This window comes from Anas acuta, chromosome 1, assembly GCF_963932015.1.
Source record: "Anas acuta chromosome 1, bAnaAcu1.1, whole genome shotgun sequence".
Lineage (NCBI taxonomy): Eukaryota > Metazoa > Chordata > Aves > Anseriformes > Anatidae > Anas > Anas acuta.
In genome coordinates, this window is record NC_088979.1 from 64535144 (window position 1) to 64553733 (window position 18590).

The 18590-nt window shown below is 34.8% G+C and overlaps 1 protein-coding gene across 1 annotated transcript in view; it reads right to left on the minus strand.

Moving 5' to 3' along the window:
* Nucleotides 1–504: 504 nt before the first annotated feature.
* The window catches only part of MRPS9 (mitochondrial ribosomal protein S9), a 30408-nt gene continuing 12322 nt past the window's right edge, over nucleotides 505–18590 (minus strand). The window contains exons 5-11 of the mRNA XM_068679833.1: nucleotides 16499–16578; nucleotides 10676–10758; nucleotides 7907–7982; nucleotides 5135–5303; nucleotides 3354–3462; nucleotides 2019–2188; nucleotides 505–709 (exon numbers count right to left, since the gene is read on the minus strand). Coding sequence (XP_068535934.1) covers nucleotides 618–709; nucleotides 2019–2188; nucleotides 3354–3462; nucleotides 5135–5303; nucleotides 7907–7982; nucleotides 10676–10758; nucleotides 16499–16578 — 779 coding nt within the window. The 3' untranslated portion in view covers nucleotides 505–617. The remainder of the gene's footprint in view (nucleotides 710–2018; nucleotides 2189–3353; nucleotides 3463–5134; nucleotides 5304–7906; nucleotides 7983–10675; nucleotides 10759–16498; nucleotides 16579–18590) is intronic.

The following is an 18590-nucleotide window of genomic DNA, read 5'->3' on the forward strand; positions in this document are numbered from 1 at the left end:
GAAAAAGCTGACTCCTCCAGAGGGTGATTCAGAGCACCTAAAATTAGATATTTGCTCTGAATCACTCCCCACTTAACCCTAGGGAGGCATCCTGGAGAAAACTGTTTCCACAGACAAAGGTTAGCCTGTGTGACTGTTCCGCTGTCAACATCCCCTCAGTTGTCAGTGTCATTCTCACTAGTTTCTCAACTCCACCATAGCTTAGGTTGGAAGTTATCACTTATCTTTGGACACCTGCAAAACAAAAAGGGAGACACTTCAAAACTCTCCAGACACCTGTCTAGGAGCTGCCTATGAAGTCCAGAATTTAGACAGCTGAATCACTGAACATACTCATTTCTCAAAAAGTTACAATCCACCAACAATTTCATACATTGTCACTAACCTCAGTACAGCTAAGATGGAAAGCTGGCACTCAAAATGCAGCATTTTGACAAATGGTGAATTTTTTCAATTTTAAATAAATTTAGAAAAAGATGCTTTTTCAACAAAAAAACACAGCAGTTATAATGGAAAGAAGTCTTTATTAGTAAATATATTTATACAACAGCTCTAACTCATAATTGTGTATCTTTTGAAGTTCTTGGAGCTTTCTGCCTTTCTTTAAATACTCAGCTTTATCGCTTTTTCCAGGTGAACTTCCGTCGTGCTCCCTCTTGACCAGGCTTTTTTCGTTCCTTCACACGTGGGTCAACCGTTAGAAGCCCAGCTACAAAACACAGAGAAGCACCATTTGTTTACTGTTATTAGTTAATATTGTAGGAGTAGTATGCGTGCATGACAATAGAGGGTTTCAAGACAACCAAGGGGAAAAGTCCAGGATAAAACAAGCTAAAAGGAATTTAATCAGATCCTCCAACACTTCAACTTTTCTTTGGTAACTGAATTTTGTTCACATTTAGAACCTTTGAGCCTTTAGAGCAGTGGTCTCAGCTTTTTTTTAATTGCACAATCCTATCCATAAAAGATTTTTGAGCACTTACCCCTATTATGTATATTCATTAATTTACAAATTACATACATATACTACTGAAGTTCTGGTATTTTCTTCCTGCATCACAGTAGATCTTGTGCACTCCTGGGGTGCACCCACCCCTTTTGAAAGACTAAGCATATTCTAAAACAGTGGTCTCCAAACTGTATTTTGCAACGTCCAAAACCTGTTTGGAGTCACGCTGACGTCCTTAAAGATACCAAATGAGTTAAAATGCCAATTTGTATTCCCAACAAGTTACACTTGTCAGTACTGAAGAACTATAATCAGAGAAACTTACTGCAAAAATACCAGCATGAATACAGCTTTACTTCCAAGGGTGGAAACAGAGTGGAAAAATAGTAACTGTCCTGCAAGTAATACATGCAGGTATTCCCTACTGGTCCAGAAATAACATAGTTAAAAGTTCATTGTTCGTAATTCTGTATTTGCTACAGCAGTATGGCACCTAATCACTGAGAGGTATCAAGTACTAGAGAACCAAATACCAAGTAATTTCTATCTTGTTTAGGTAAATTGTCAATTCTAAAGCAAGACAGAAAAGAAGCTCCTTCAGTCTGACTAGTTCCGTGCAGTATGCTTACACTCCTTAATATCCCTTTAAAGTCAACACTCCAGTGTTTAACTTTGAGAATACATATTTTTAAACATGAACAAGGTGCAACTATGAAAGTAAAATAAAATATTAACTATCCTACTGCTCTCAAATGCCTGATCCAGATTTTATAGTGAATATACATGCATGTTTTGTGATTTTATATAGATGCAATATAAGCTGGTTTATTGACCTAACAGAGGTCATGAACATATGAAAAAAATGCTTACATAATCTAAAACGCACACAGAAGAAACTAGGAAAAAAAACTGGAAACAATTTTTACATTCAGATCCCATTCATACAATAGACAAGGTTTCACTTGGATTATCTACTCAAATTTGCACTGATCCTTAATGATTCTTGTATTAATTCAGCTAATTACCAGAAACACACTAAGAAACATTGAAACAAGATTTCTATTCCTACCTTGCCTCATAGATTCCACCTCCTTCTCTGTCACAAAACTCCTCAAAGCTTTTGCAGAGGCTAAACGTATTGCGCCAGCCTGTGAGGATCTTCCTCCACCAGAGACTGTGCAAACCATATCATGTTTTCCAACTCTGTCAAGAAACTGGAAAGGGAACAACAACTGCTCTCTAAAAAAATAAAATAAATAAATAAAATTATATACATGTAGGTAAGATTATATTACATATATTTCCTATTGTAGTATATAGAAAAACATGGTTAACTTTCAGACAGAGATCCAGGAAGGCATTTATATCCCTAATGTCCTACTAAAATACACTTTGTCAGCCTGGAGAGAAGAGGCTCCAGAGAGACCTTCTAAAAGGTGTCTACAAGAAAGCAGGAGAGGAATTCTCTATCAGGACAAGGACTAATAGCTTTCAACTAAAAAAGGGTAGATTTAAATTATATATAAGAAAGAAATTCTGAGGTGATAAGGCACTGGCACAGATTGCTCAGAGAAGCCCCATCCCTGGAAGTGTTTAAGGCCAGACTGGATGGGGCTCAGAGCAACCTGGTCTTCTGGGGGGTGTCCTTGCCTGTGGCAGGGGGTTGGAACTGGATGGGATTTAAGGTCCCTTCCAACTTAAACCATTTTATGAAAAGCAAATTACTAGCAAGGATCATGTTCAAACTGCCAATGGTAAGTACTTGAAGATCAGTTTTGCAATTAATTTTGTCTCACTAATTATCTATGGCTGCCAAGATCTGAATATTAAAGACTGAGAAATCTCTCCCTCTATTCTTGAGCTTGGAAACCACAACATAAAATAATCACATAGGGTCGACAAAAGAAGCTTTCCATCCCTTTTCAGAAGTCTTTTCTATAGCAAACCACACATCTTCAAAATCTGAAGCTGTATATAAAGTGTCTTGCTTTGTTTGCTTCTACTCATTACTGTATGACAGAGTAATTACATACAAATACAATTCACAAGTCTCTCAGGAAGTTTGACACCTTTGATTATTATTTTTTGTTCAAATAAAACTGCAAGTCCTTTTTAAGGCAACCAAAATTTGAATCATCCAAATAGCCTACGTTCTTGGTTTCTGTATCCCTGCAGAAAGGGAAAGAGAAGAAACAGAGCAAGGCTTACCTATCACTTCTTACAGTGCTAACTCCTGGAAACTAGGAGGAGAGGCAAGACTAATTTTCATAAAATAGACAGACAGGAGAAAAAAAAGGAACAGCATCAACTGCGTACGATACAGAACCAAAAGTAATAGTATAGCATGACTTTTGGTGGCATATTTTCAGTACATTAAGAACACAGCATTTCATAGTGCTCTCACCTGTCCTGCAGCACTGGGAAGTAGTGTAAAACATCTATTCCATTCACTGTAATTTTTCCAGTCCCATTGTCATAAACTGTTACAGTAGCTCTTGAAGTTTTTCTTCCACCTTAAAGGAATTAAAAGCAATCTGTTACGTGCCTTCAATATACTACAAAATTTCAAAAACTTAAGAAGTTAAGCTGATCTTCAGTCTTTCAAACAGTACCAGATGTTTGTTTTTGGAGGCTAAGATAACAAAAAAAGGGGGAAGCAAGTAAATACAGACAGTGAACAGTCAGCTTTCAATACATTTTAATCAATACTATTAAGAAGGTCAGGACCACCTTCTGCACCTCGTGAAGTCAGTGTGTGAAAATACACAGACTGTTGAACACTTATTTTACCATAAGCACAGTTTCAAAGTCTTTAATATTAAAGACTTGATAAAATCATACAGAAGTTTAAGAATATTCACATGAAAAAGGTTAACTCTAAATATGCTGATATAAATAACGCTTACGCATCATTTAGCATTGTTTCCTCCAAAATTACTAGTTGCAATTCAGTTCTGTAAACACATTAGCTTCAAGTTAAAACACAACAAACTCTGTGCTAAAGCCTATGACCAATCTTCTGGGGGCAGAAAGGAAGCAATCCTAATAATGAAACACATTAGACATTTTGCTTTATTAAGGGGGTGATGGGACACAAACAAGAATGTTCTTGAACTTATAGAGATGGCTTTTCTTAAGATGGGTTGCATGTTTATCAAACTTCAGCAACTACTACTCTGAAGATACTGTTGAAAACCAACAGTGGATTAAATCCCAGTGTGGCTCTTTCACATCTCCTTGGTTTCGTATGATCTTGAAGTCAACCCAGTGAGAACAGAGCTCACCAGCTATTTTGCTCCTCAAGCTCTCTGAGGCTTTCATTCTTATCCTCCTCCTACTGCTTAAGAATACATGCTCCTCTTAAACATAGAGCACGAAGTGTGCATATGCAGACACAGACTTGCATGTGCTATGTCCAGGAAGAATCTTCAGACTTTCCTACCCATGTTTTTGATGCATTAGTTTTCCTAGTCAATCGCCCATATCATATCAGATCATTCTTCCACTGTGTGTCACTTCACTGAAAATGTAAGCCACTTGTATTTAGAAGATGCACAGGCCCTCATAGCTTCTCTCTAACATCCCCTGTCTCAGTACCAGTGACTGAATCCTGTCTCTGTAACATAATGTTAGCTACAGTTCATCAACTTGTTTGAAAATTTAAGAATTTTCAAAATCTTTGCATTTTCCTCAGCTGTTTGTAGATACTGAAATGCCCTACTTGTTATTTGCATCTTCAAAATTCTCATTTCTTGAATTGCCTACAAAAGTCATGATAAAGGCTACTTAGCAGCCTAAGCACACCACTTTTATACTATGCAACCAACACAGAATTCTCCATATGTGCTTGGGATCCCCCAGTTTCCCACCCTTTATGTTCAGTCAGCTTTTCACAGCAAAGTCTTTTTTCTTGTACAATGTGCAGTACAGTGAGGTCCTCTCTACATAGATAGTACTGTATCAGAACTAATAGCTGACAGACTGTGCCAAAATCTGACTTTGTTAAACCAATCTGGATCATAACTTAGTATGTCAAAACATAATTAACAATTATACATCCAATATACACAGAAGCATATAAGAAGAAATAGTGAAACTGTGTTGTACATACATTAATATTATACAGAAATTAGTGGGAAGAGGAAAAGAATTCTGTATCTTTACCAACCAACTTGAAATTTTTACCTTCACCGGTGCTGAAGGCCACTCCTTGCTCATCATACTTCAAGGGCTCAATAACAACTTTTTGCAATTGCGCAGAGATTTCTCTGGAAAACTTTTTTATATAATTCTCCTCAATGTTACCACATGGCATCATCACCAATTTTTGTAAAAGTTGAATAAATCTCGAATACTGTAGACAACAAGAACTTCATTAAAGGATGCAAGTGTAATTGCATTTGCTAAAAACTTTCTATTTTTATGTACTTAATCTTTCCTACTTCACTTTTATTGATGATTTCTGACAAGATGACACTTTTGCACCTACATGCTGATTTAAGAACAGCATGCAGATGCATCATTTGCTGTGTGACTAAAGATACCTGGTTCTTTCTTCAGGCAACAATGAAGCTTTAATTCAAAGTATAACCACCAACCCTTTTGTAACACAGGATTATTGTATGAGAATGAAGTTCATCTCGCTTTTCGAAAGAAAACATTGAGGGGGGCTTCATTCTTTTGTTGTCATTAAAATGGCAAAAGGAAAAGATTTTTACTTCATTTTCAGTAAGTCAGCATATTCATTGACTTGGAAATAATTTTATTTCACTAAACTGAGCCTCTTAAATGATTATATTTCATAATATATACAGGAAATACCTATCTATCTATCTTTGGCTGTTCAAGCTGAGTTGCTTTAATGTTTATGATTTCCTTTAAACCGAACAATCAAGCTATTTAAAAATTCAAGAGATACTTGACTTAAAGGGCAACCTCTTGAAATAAATTATCCTTTGCTACTGTGTGGTTCTCCTTCCCCCTTACACCTCCTCCGAAGTTCTTCAACATGTGATTAAAGAGTAAACACCACTGTGTTAACCCATTTGTGCTAAAAGCTGGGATGTCCTGTTATGAAGTGTTACTGGCAGGAGTACCAGATAGCTAGGTCACAGGATGTAAAGGTATGCCAGCTTTTAAAACGGATTTTTCATATACATATCACATCTTTATTTTTGAAGTTTTCTTAACTCACCAGTTGTTATTAAAAGTATTTTCTCTTCTGCTTCTAGAAGTTTCTGCACAAAATTAAGTCTTTTTTTTTGGTAATTTAGCAATCGCTTCTGCAACTCTTGACATCACTCAAAAAGCTACTTCTATCTAACAATCTGACACAGATCCGTGGCAAAATAATAATACAAAAATTTAAGAATTATGGATGCCGTAGATGAAGAAAGCTTATAAAAGTTCATTTGCAGAGTGAAAAGAAAAAAAAATCAATAGCTTTGATTTTGTTTAATACAGCAAACACCACAGAATATTTTGTTGCAGTGGCAAAATAATAGAATTGGAGTGGGTAACACTAGCAGCTCATACCTAGGTATTTCAAATACATTTAAACATTAGTGGCTGAGGCTTTGGGGTTTTCACATGTTGAGAGGCCAGGACATAAGTTTTTTTTGTTTGTTTTGTTTTTTTTATAGTCTACTGCAGTCTATCTTCACAGACATTTGGTGTACAAAACCAAGCAGCGAAGAACACCAAACTGGTTGGTTGTACAACTAGACCACTTTCTGGGACTCTAAGAGGAAAAACAAGCATCCCAAACACAGGAGCTAATGAAAACACTGAGATTGTAACTACTACTACTAGGAGCAAGATAGCTGAAATCTCCTGGGTAGATCAGGATGGAGAACTTACAACAGCAACTTCTAACTTACGGACATAAAACTGCTGAAAACTTTTCCACTTTACTCATAGACAATAAGCCATGACATGTTACTGTCTGGATGACAAATGAGCAAAGGGTACGTTTGCTGCTGCCATGCTATTCTGTAATGATCTTGTCCACAGGGCAAAAAAGTGATTCAGTACTGCTTCTAAGTGGAAAAAATATTTGGAATGCTCAGTGTTACATTCTCTTATACTCAAGCTTAAACTTCCAGAAGAAAACCGAAGTTGGTCACACAGACTAAACCTGCTGTTACAAATCTAATGCTATTTAGGGGATTGCAGGAAAAAGCTCTGAATAAGAAAAGTGGATGACTATCAGGCTTGGTAGTCTTATTCCCAGAGAAGCATGTAAAGTACTCCAAATCTCGATACTGATACAGCCTACTGATACTGGCAAAACTACAAAAATCCTTTTCTCTCCTCCCATACTTCATATCAAGGAGAATGTAAAAAGAGCCATCCCAGATGAGACCACAGATCTATTTAGCTTCATATCTTGTTTCTGATATTTGATTCTGTAGCCAATTGCTAAGAAAAGGAATCCTTATTTCATCCTTCTCTGTGACTTTATCACTATCATAGCCTTAAGATTTAGTCAAACACCCTCTACAGATTTACCATTACACAAATCCACCACGTTTCCCCATCTTGAACATTCACCCTTTCCCTAAAGTAAAGAGAAGAGGTTCTAGCCCTGTTTTTAATCTGTAATTAGAATAAATAACTATTTATTTCTATTACAAGCTGTCACTATGCTCCATTTTGTTAACACAATTAGATGAAAAGAGACAAGGCCTACCACAATGCTACCAGAAGAAAAAATGAACTTACATTAGCAACAATGGAAAACTCTTAATTGTTCTGTACTATGCTAGTAAAAAAGGGGCACAGGGTAAAGAGAACATGAAAATAATGTAGTAGTGCTATAAGCATGTGCATTTTATGGAAAGAAAGTTCTTTTGAAGAGCACCTGCCTCTATGTAATGCCTTTACAGTATCCAAAAATGCAGAGTCCATGTTTTTAAGACACAAGCCTCCTTAAGATTAGAAGGATTAATTACTTACATCATCATCCGACAGTTTTTCTAACAACATTTCTTCCAATTCCGTCTTAGTCAGCCATCTGCTGCCAACCAGGTTCCTGTTTAAAATATCACATATATCCTCCCTTTAATTAACCATGCAATTAGAGTTACATCACAAAGGACCACACATACAGTCTTAGCTCAGAAATATATTTTCCATCACAAATGAATACAGATCACATTCCCATAGTAAACAGAAAAAGGCCTACGCTGATTTTAAAAGATCTTTTGAAAGAAATGGTAACGTCACATATTGAATTTACCAAATTAAAATTATGTATTTCATTTACACATCATTCATATTATTGAAGTCTGATATTGAGCAAGATTACTCTTGCAAGAATAATCTATCTTCTCCTCAGCTTAAAACTTAGTTTGACAAATTTGCTGCTAGGAAGAGTTTGGTTTATTAGCAACAAAGAAACACATCAGAAGGCAGGATATAAAAAAAAAAAAAAACTTAAGCAACAAAATTTTGCCTGTGGTCTCCAATTTTTTGGCTCAATACCAAACTCTACTAGCAGTAAGTATGGTCAAGGTACTAATGCAGCAATAACAATCATACTGTATTTTAACTACTATATAAACTCGGTCTACTCAGTACAGAAACTGAACCAACAAGAGAAAAAGCAGAAGTTAAGAAAACAGCCTCATACAGAGATGTTAACGCAAAGAAAAAAAAAAACGTGTGAAGTTAAGTCTTTGGGAAATATGTATCATACAAAGTGTCTGACAAAACAGAATGCTACCATGAATATACGCATCAACTTTATCAGGTAAATTTAAGGCAAAGCACTAACTTTCTTACCTCTGTAGGATTTATTTTTTTAATTTTTAATTATTTTTTTTTTTTTAAAGAAACAATCCTAATGAACAAGCTCTCATTCAGAAAAGCATTCCTACTCAAGGTGATTTTAAGTAGTACTTCTGAAGTTTGGATTTTCATGTTTTTCTGAGTCAGGGCATAAGAAATATTTACTTAGAGACAGTGCTGGTTTTAACAGGAATCCTAAGAAGTACCTAACCCTGACAGCTTCAAGTATATAGTACACGTATAGCTACTTCCAGTGAAGCCAGTGATTTATTTAGTTTAAATGTGCAAAAAGCTATAAGCTTAAGTCTTTCAAGATCAGGTTCCTACCCCACAGTTAATTTTACAGTGTGTCCACGACAGATTGCTTGCTGGAAAAAAAAAAAAAAAAAAAAAAAAAAAAACCACAAACAGTTCCTACCAGCCCCTACCTACATTGAGGAGATAAATTATTGAGGCTAATCTCAAAGGAAGTACTACATCCCTTAAACCCTTTAAATTCTCAGAGTTTTTACAAACATAACAGAGGAAAACAAAAACTTTCAACCCTGACCACCTTTAGGTCATTTTTCACATCAGTAAATCCACTGGCTGAGCTCTCTAAGGTTATTTTTCAGCAGCATACACCAAGAAACTAAATTCATTTATTCTTGTCTGCTTAGAAACTAATACAGATCTATAATAAAACATTCTGTGGCTCACAGGACACTATATGTATACACACACATACCATGAACAAAGATGCACTTCTGTTATTTAAGAACGAAATAATCTCAACAAATTAACCCCTTCTCTTCCTAACATAAATGATAAATGGCTGAAATTAAGAAGTGACAAACCAACACGATGTGCAACTGGAACGGCGCACAAACCTGGCCAGAAAATACACAGCAAGAACATAAATCAAAATTTTTTTTCCAGTGTCTGAATTGTAACTATATAAAAATTGGTAAACACTGAAAACAAACCTTCCTAGCTGTATCCATTTCTTTAAGATACTTGCTTGATTTCACATTCCAATATATCAAGATCTTTGCAGAAAGAGTAAAATATATTTAAAAAAAAGATCAAGAATGCAGCCTAAGAGAAGTGAACAGTTTATAAAACATATATCCATTTCAAAGACAACCCTGACAGTATGCACTGAGAAACCAACAACTATAGTATTTCACAGCTTGTTCTGGTTAACATGCATCTTTTCTGTCCAGTAGCTATGGCCAAGCTAAAAAGCTTACTATGCACACCGGAGAAGTTAAAGAAAAGAAGGGAAACCAAATCCAATTACCATTAATGGTGATATTAAAACAAACCGAACCAAATAAACTTTTCTAAAATAAGTACAGCTTTGATGATTCAGCTGTACAAAGCCATTAGAACAAAACAGTGGAATTAGAACAAAACAGTGGAATTATTTTGATGCTCTTCAGAATCAACATTAGTAAGTAAAAATACTCAAGAACAGCAATCAATGAAAGACTATTAAAAAGCTCAGCTTCAGATCTTAGGATTTTTCCAACAGTTAAACAACATATTTGATATTTACAAAGGCCTTATTTTCTCATAAAAATCTTACTACCCTTTTCAAAAAACTTTACTGAAGAAATAATTAGGAAACTTCGTATATGGACAAAGAATACTGGATATTCTCTATATATTTTCAAGTCACACTTTTGAATTCTTATATAGGAGAGAACATTGAAAAGAGCTGAGAGAGATTAAATAGCAAGAGATATAGTTGGGGGTTCCCCAGATTACACACAGACCTTTCAACCTGAAATTAGCATACAAACATTAAGTGAGGGAGTAGGGAAAAAGTCTGAGAATGGGTTAATGGAATAAAAGGCAGGTAGGATGGGAGACTACGACATGTGCCAAAAACAGCATACTGAAGCATTTTAAGAAAAGTAATATCAATATGGAATCCAACTAGAAACGTACTTTTTTTCCTTCTGAGGTGGCAAGTCTTGAGCTGCCAGTTGGTCTTGATGTTTCTGAACATTTAGCAGTTTTTCATAGGTATCCTGAAATATATATGAAGAAAAATTTAAATGCATTTTTTCATTTGTTATTTGATTTTATTATGTAAAACATGCTTATGTGGTTTTGGTCTCCAAACATCGAAAATTCAAGAGGTTAGAAAACAGAGCTCTAACAAGTTAAAAAAAAAAAAAAGAGCACATTAAAGCTAAACCAATAAACATTTAGACAGTGGGTGTAATATTTTCATATGTAGTTCAAGGTAATTAATTTTGAATTGTGCTATTGTTCTTCAGTTTGTTGCCTTCTTATATGTGCTTTTACAAAAATTCTCAAATGTATACAGAAAAGAAGCTACGTTTATGTAACGGATATGCCTCCAGAACATACTGCACAATCTTTCACAGAGCATTCACATTTTAGCTTGTCTTCCTCAAAATAGTGAGGAGATTTAAAATTGCAAATTATTTCATTTAGCTAGATTTTTGTACATTTGAATTGTCAGCTCTATCAGTAGTCTGTATCAATCAGAACTCCCTCTTACCCAGGCACATCCACAAAAACATACACAATTAAATTTATCATGATCAGAATTAGTTGTGTTTTTTGTTGTTTGTTTTTTTTTTCTTTCCCTCCAAACATTACAGATATACTGGCTCTACATTTTCAGTACTTTTTTTTCCTCAACAGTTTTCTCAAAATTCTTAGCTATTTAACTTCAAATCATGCTGTGACAAGGATTTACAACTTCAGAAAACCAAAAGCAAAAACATCCACATAGCCACACAGAAGATATTACGTGAGACATGTTTTTTAATAAATTATCTTCAGTTTCTTAATTTCAGAAACTTTTGGAATCTATTTTGTTTTAAAGTATTACATCTAATACTAAGAATTACAGCAGTGATTTAAACTAGAAATAGGAATATCTGGAAAAATAATTACAAATAATATTGAAACAAAACAGAATTGCATTACAACAAAGTGCTTGAGTGTAAAATAATTTACTTTCATTAACAAGTGAAAGTACAAAGCTTCTAACCACTTTCACATACTTTAATAATTTAAGGACTTTAGCAAATACTAGGGAAACTACAGATTAGGAATTACCGGGAACAGGGAAGGATCTTTTTTTTTTCCTGTATTACTTACAAAGAACAGACTATTAAAAGAAATGCAAGACAGAAACATACTGTTAAAAATTAACCACTGAAATTCCAGTTCTTAACACAAGTAACGTTGTGACTTGCAACAGGATGCAAATTTACAATCTTTTTTTTTAAAAAAAACAAAAGAAAACAAAAAAACTCGCTTAGTTACTAGCATCTACTGTCCAAGCTGATTTATCCATTGATATAAAAAAACATTGGCTGATATACTAAAAATATGTGTACTTAAAGTACATGAACTAAGAACAGATTGCTATCTGAGCTGCACTCAAAGCATTTAAACAGGGACAATTCACTGAGGCCTTTGACGCAGGTCATCGATGACATTTTTAACAGCACCGTGGAACAAAAGTATTTTTGGAATAACTCCACAGTATAAAATCCTGCAGTACAAAACTGCCCACTTTTCCTTGAGACTGCAAAAGAACTCACATATTATAGCAATATGACTTCCAGAAATCTTTCAGTTTTGACAGAGATAACCCATTTCAGGTAGAAACTAGGAAAATTTTTCAATTTAAAAAATACTCTGACTTTACAAACATGAAACATCACATAAAAGGGTAAAACAAATCATATTTTCATATACTCCCAAACCTCAGAAATACATCCGCATCTTCTTATCTTAGAGATCTATGGTAGCACTACTTTGGGTATCATTCATATCACATCATCTTTCATAATCTTAACAGCTCTATTCAGAGCTGACTATTAGGCTGCAAAAAGTTTTCTGTGCAGGAAAAACAGGCACAAGTTTTGGGTTAGAGGGCATGAGATGTGCCTGACACCAAGATTATTTTTTTTTATGCATTTGTAGTTGGACTGGAAGAAGAATCAGTATGGAAGCTGTAGTGGGGATGGAAGAGAAGGGAAAAGGATTTAGCTGCAGGTCGGGTATCTCTGGAGAAGTCCCTGGAACAGGGGCTTCAGAATACTTTGAGCATTGGGAAATCAGCAAACCAGGCACGAAGATGATATTTTAGGAATTAAGATGATCTCCTTAAAATGTTCAGGTTAAATTATAGAAGCAACGGTCATTAAAAAAAAAAAAAAAAAACACACACCGACAACACCCTAACTAAAAAACCTTTACACAGGAGATGAAATCAAATAAAATTAGAAAATAGTATTATAAAACATTTTGGCATGGAAGTCAAATTCTAAATATAATTTCCTGCATATTTCTGGCAATTAAAGTGGACTTGAATCTCTAATGAGATAAAATTTTGGTCTTAAGTATTAAGAAAAAAAAATTAATGCAAGCATTTAATGTCTGTAGAGAGATGAAGTCAACAGACTAAAAGAACCACTCACTTGTGCAGTAAAGTACATGGATGAGTCTTTGCAAAATCAGGAATCGCATGTAATGCCCAATAATTTATCTGACAAATCTTCACTCCCCACAGGCTAAAGAAAGCGTCTGAAGACACACTTGCTTTTTCAAAGCTGGCAGGTGAAGATTTTACTAATCACTTCAGGATTCAATAGTCCAATTCATGAATGTACACATCTGTGTGTCTTGTAAACTCAGCTAGTACACAATCAAAATAGCTGATTTTACAAGATTGGCTATGTGCTAAAATGCTTCCATTTCTAATAGAGGTATCAAATTTCAGATCTGTGTAAGGATGAAGTCTTCTAAAATACAAAGCAATATTCTTCTTTTACCCTACATAAAATTTTTGGGAAGAAATTAGCAAATGGAACCCTAGAAAAACGAGGGTTTCTTGGTCCTTTTTTTTTTTTTTTTAAAATGGGAATTTAGCATTGTAGCATTTTGGTTAAAATATGCTGCAGAGCTCATATAATTTTGCCTTTTTCTTCATATTTTTTTTTTTTCACTTCAGCATATACTTTAAAAAAAAAAAAGTTAAAATGTTGTATTGCATATATTATCCACAATCTGATATTTCTAAAAAAGTAAAGCAGCAGTTACATAAAATTACTATTTTGCTTCACAGACTGGTATGAAGAGACCATTTTGTCTTGCTCTGTGCATTACTAAAATATGACATTTTCTCCAAAAAACCTTTAAGTTAAATGATGATCAAATATACGAGCAAATACTTGTGAAACTGTTTCATGCAGTAACCATTCTGTTGTGTATCAGAAGTAAAATAAATTGTCCTTTCCTGACAGCTAAACTTTATTCAAACAGGCAGAACAAAGGCAACAATGGAGTATAAAGTGAGTATCCTTTATGAAAGTTCGTTTAATATTCGAGTCATAGCAACATGTATATTGGCTGTTATAATACACGTGAATACATATGGTTTCTATTTTCACTAGGTGGGTAACATTATTCCCTAGCATTAACTACACAAACAATGCTGTGACCATTTATGCCACCAGAAATTAATAAAAGTGAAGTTCCACATGAGTCTGTGTAGTAATTAACAGCATACAAGTTTAAGCTAAATATTACGTTTATCCAATTTATGAGACTTAACGTAGCAATTTTAAGGACATCCTCAAATGGGATTGATTACTTACACTACACTGTATTAACATACAACCTTTCTTTTTTCCTAGCCAAATTAATTAGCTTTGAGACTTACAAATATGTTTTCTTAAATACACATTAGCCTAATAAGAGGTTAAAACAACATTGGGAATTTCATGCAGATTTCGTCTTTCATTTGGCTGACTGAAAAAAAAATGTTAAATCTCCTTTAATGGATTCAGGCTTACAGAACTCTATTTAATAAAGATATTTAGAAACATTCTAAGAACGCTCAAGTACTTAAATATCCTATACTAATGAAATTTGTGTTTGTCAAAGTGGCTTTGTTTGAAGGTGGTTGCCAGTGTTAGAAACAAGATGCACACTATTCTCTTTGAGATTTCCAAGGCAATCTTGCATACTCTTTCTAACTGCTTGGAAGAGCTAAAAATAAACTTGTGCTCCTTGTAAAATTTGTAATTTCTTCATTATGATGGAATGCAACAAAACATCTTGCCCTTGGGTTGCTCCGTTTCAGCCAAAACAAATGCAAATGGCTTGTCAGATGACAGCTGTTTGATAAGGCTCCTCTACAAGACCTGCATGCTTTACTTTTTTCCGTGAAACTTGGGATGAAAGGCAGAAGGCAGGAAGAGAATTAATGTAGCATACAGTCTAAAGGCAATGCTACAACCGTGATTAAGTAGAAAAGTTAAAAGGCACAGATTTTCCACAGCCTCGCTGCGTGCAACCCATCCGTGTAACAAGTTGACAGGCCTAGCGCGTCAGCTCCATCATCCTCTCCGACAGCTAAAACGCAGCATTGCATCCCTTTTCAGAGAAAATTTGCGTCTGCACCATGAAGCGTTGTACATTATTTCTTAGCACTGCAGGGGGCTCAAGTCCATATGGAACCTTCACAAATATTACCACAGATCAAACCAGCGGCGTTTCGAGGCAGATTTGACATACCTATTTAAATGAACAGCAGGGGTCCTCGGGCTGCCTCAGGCTGTGCAGGAGAAAACCTCTGTGGAAAGCCTATGCTGCAGCTCCATTACTCAGCAAAGATACACTCTACATTTATCATTCATTTCATTTCTGCCAGGGCAAGAAGCTCATTTGCCCAAGGTCAACAACAAAAAAAAAAGAAAAAAAAAAAAAGAGGGGGGCTGTTTTTTATTCTCCCAAAGAAATAAATGTACCTGACAAGTGGGGATTTTGTCCTTTGGGTACGCAGTACACAAATAAATATCAGATAATTCTAATAAAATCATGGCACTCCGTAAAACTGTGGACTGACTTCAACAACGTAAATTTTATTCTTTTGAGAACAGACTAATCATAGAAATAACTTTTTAAGACTATCTAATAAGGAAACAAAATCTGAAGTGACTGTCCAGTTAAGTATTTCTGCATACAGCATTAATGCTTTCATTTCCTATAAGTACACAGAAGAAACATGCATAAACTCTTCTAAGGAGGTAGATAATGCTTGCGCTATTGATGGTCACAGATATGAAGTGCCTATTCATAATCCACGTGAAGACTCAGAAGCTGTATCTGATAGAACATAATGAGACCCTACCATAAAGGTAAACAGATGCAGATCTTTTACTCCTGGAACCATGCTAATCAGAAAAAGCCTTAAGTTTGCATGAATGAAACAGTCTTAGAAAAATCAATTAAGCAGTTTAAATGCAAATTTTCTTCATACTAAATGTCAGCACAAATAACATTTCCTATAGCTTTGCCCTTCAAGGGGGAGAGAAAAAAAAAAAAACACAACAACTTTTTTTTTTTATTCTACAGCGATTTTTCTTAGGACTAGCTGGTTTTGTTGTTTACACATTCTCCACTACTAACTTTATGCTACTAAGTGGGTACAGCCTATAAGAAAGCGGTCAGACTATTCAGATGCAGATCATAGTCAAAACTGTAAAATAAACCAAAAAATAAGCAGGAACTATTATCCTCTGTTCTCTTAAACTTGACATAAAAACACCCCTAGTAATAGATATTGTGGCAAAAATTAGCATTTCTTTCATGTTCAGTGCTGATATGGCCTACCGTGAAAACACTGAGTAAAGTCAGGAGCTCCTAATACACATCCCTAGAATAACGTGTTCTTGACTGGGAACTAACATTATTTACTACAGGTACCATACTTACATGCATTAATGAATAGTATGACTGCTTGCCGGTATAAAAGAGGAAGTGAAATGGCCGGCCATCTTCTCCCCACTGGATTTCTAATGAAAAGCAAGATTAGACAAGAAAGCAATATACACTCATTAAAAAAAAATATTTGTATTTAATTGCAGTTACAAACCTCTTCCATAATACTGATTACCTTTTAAAATATCAGAGAACAATGACATTTTGTGGGTATTCAACCTGTCTGGAAATCTAATGATTTAGACTACCTTGGTTATAACAAACAAAAAAATCTAAACTCTAGCTGCAATTATAAGTAAATATTTAATACTTCTAAGCATCTTTTAACACAAGGGAATCCCTCATGCACATCTTAAATGAACTTTCAAAGACTGTGTAGTTGGTATTACAGATGCAAATATCGATTTTAGAATAGAAAGAAGTACAAATTAAGGGACAATTGAAATCTACATAATGATGGCAAAAGGCTAAATATTAACTGCTCTGGAAAACAGTGCTTTAAACTCTGAACAAATTACTTACTAGTATAACACATCTAAAACAAATTTAGTATTCATACAATTGTCTTTTGCAGGTAACTGCAAATATTCAGAACTTGGGAGACTTTAGGGCTTGTTCATGTTGATGCCTGTGGGATATTTAAACACAAGACCTATGCTATGCTTTACATAATTAGTACAGCAACAAAACAGGCTTTGTTTAATTCATCACATCCAGATTACTTTATTTATCAAAAAAAAGCTATTTATGGACATGAATTTCAACTTAAGAAAAAATTATGTATCAAATTTAAGTGTCTTAACATGACACCCATCTCTTCCAAACACAGAAAACTAACAAAAATAAACACCTGAGAGCTTTTAAAAGATTGAACTGTAAAGAAACTGCCAGCCATTTTATCCAGTAAGTTCAGCTGAAGCAAACTACAGACAAAAGATAAGACTGCAAGAACCTGTCTGATAAGCATGCTGGTGTATTGCACTGAAACATTAACACAGAATACAGCAGAAGTGGAATGAAAAGATGTAAAATTTTAAAAAAATAGAAAGAACACTGGGGGCATTTAACCAGGTATACTACTGGGAGAATGTATGAATTTCTCTTTATGTGGCTGTGAAAGCACGTTTAGTTGAAATCCCTATTCAGGAAACATTCTGAAGTATAAATTTATGGTTTTGTACTTCCAAATTCTTAAAGATGTAATGCACAGACAGTCAAGAAAAGCTGCCTTAAAAAAAGATATTTATTGAAAAGTGTTAATTTTAGACACATACATTTACACTAATCCTCGTTCTCAAGACAGAGTTAGAATCTCAAAGAACTCTTTGGTCCTGGAAACATGAAGTAGTAGTTTAGTTCTGCCATAAACAGTCTTTAGATTTTAAAATTGCATAATTATGATTAACTGTCTTACCCTTTGCATTCTACTTTCTATTTCATGATACTGTGAAGTTAGAAATTAATGTGTGATACCATTTAATAGCTAACATTCCAAGACTTCTAGCAATGCAGAGATCTTTCTAGAAGACGCACAAAATTCAAAAAGAATCTATTGATTCCAGAACGGTAGAAGGAAGGAAGGAAGGAAGAAAAGAAGGAAAATGATGGGATTACACTGATTATCAGAAGTTTCTAAATGGGACTCAATAGTTCAGCGAATAAAGAATTTCACATCCATGCTAAGAGTTCATGCTAAACAGCCAAAAAAATGAAAAACAACTTTGTAAAATTCTTTGTAAAATTTAATTTGGTGATTTGGATCAGGTTCTCCCCCTAAACAACATATTTGCACATCACTGACCTCTGGGTGCCTCAGGAAGCAAGGCCAAAGACTGTATGGATCAAGTGCAGATTTAAGACTTCCAGGTCAAAAATGAGACGTGATGGGAAGCGGTTCCATTCACATCACCCCCTATTCTCTCAACTGGCAATTTTAAGGCTGTAATTTCTCTGCTTTTAGAGCACCGAAGGTACCAGGAAAACTTTTGGTTTAAAATAGCATTAATGAATATTTTATGGATGTTGATAGACAGCACTGACAAAAAAGCTACTGAATTCGACAAAAGGTTTTCCAGTGATTTCAACA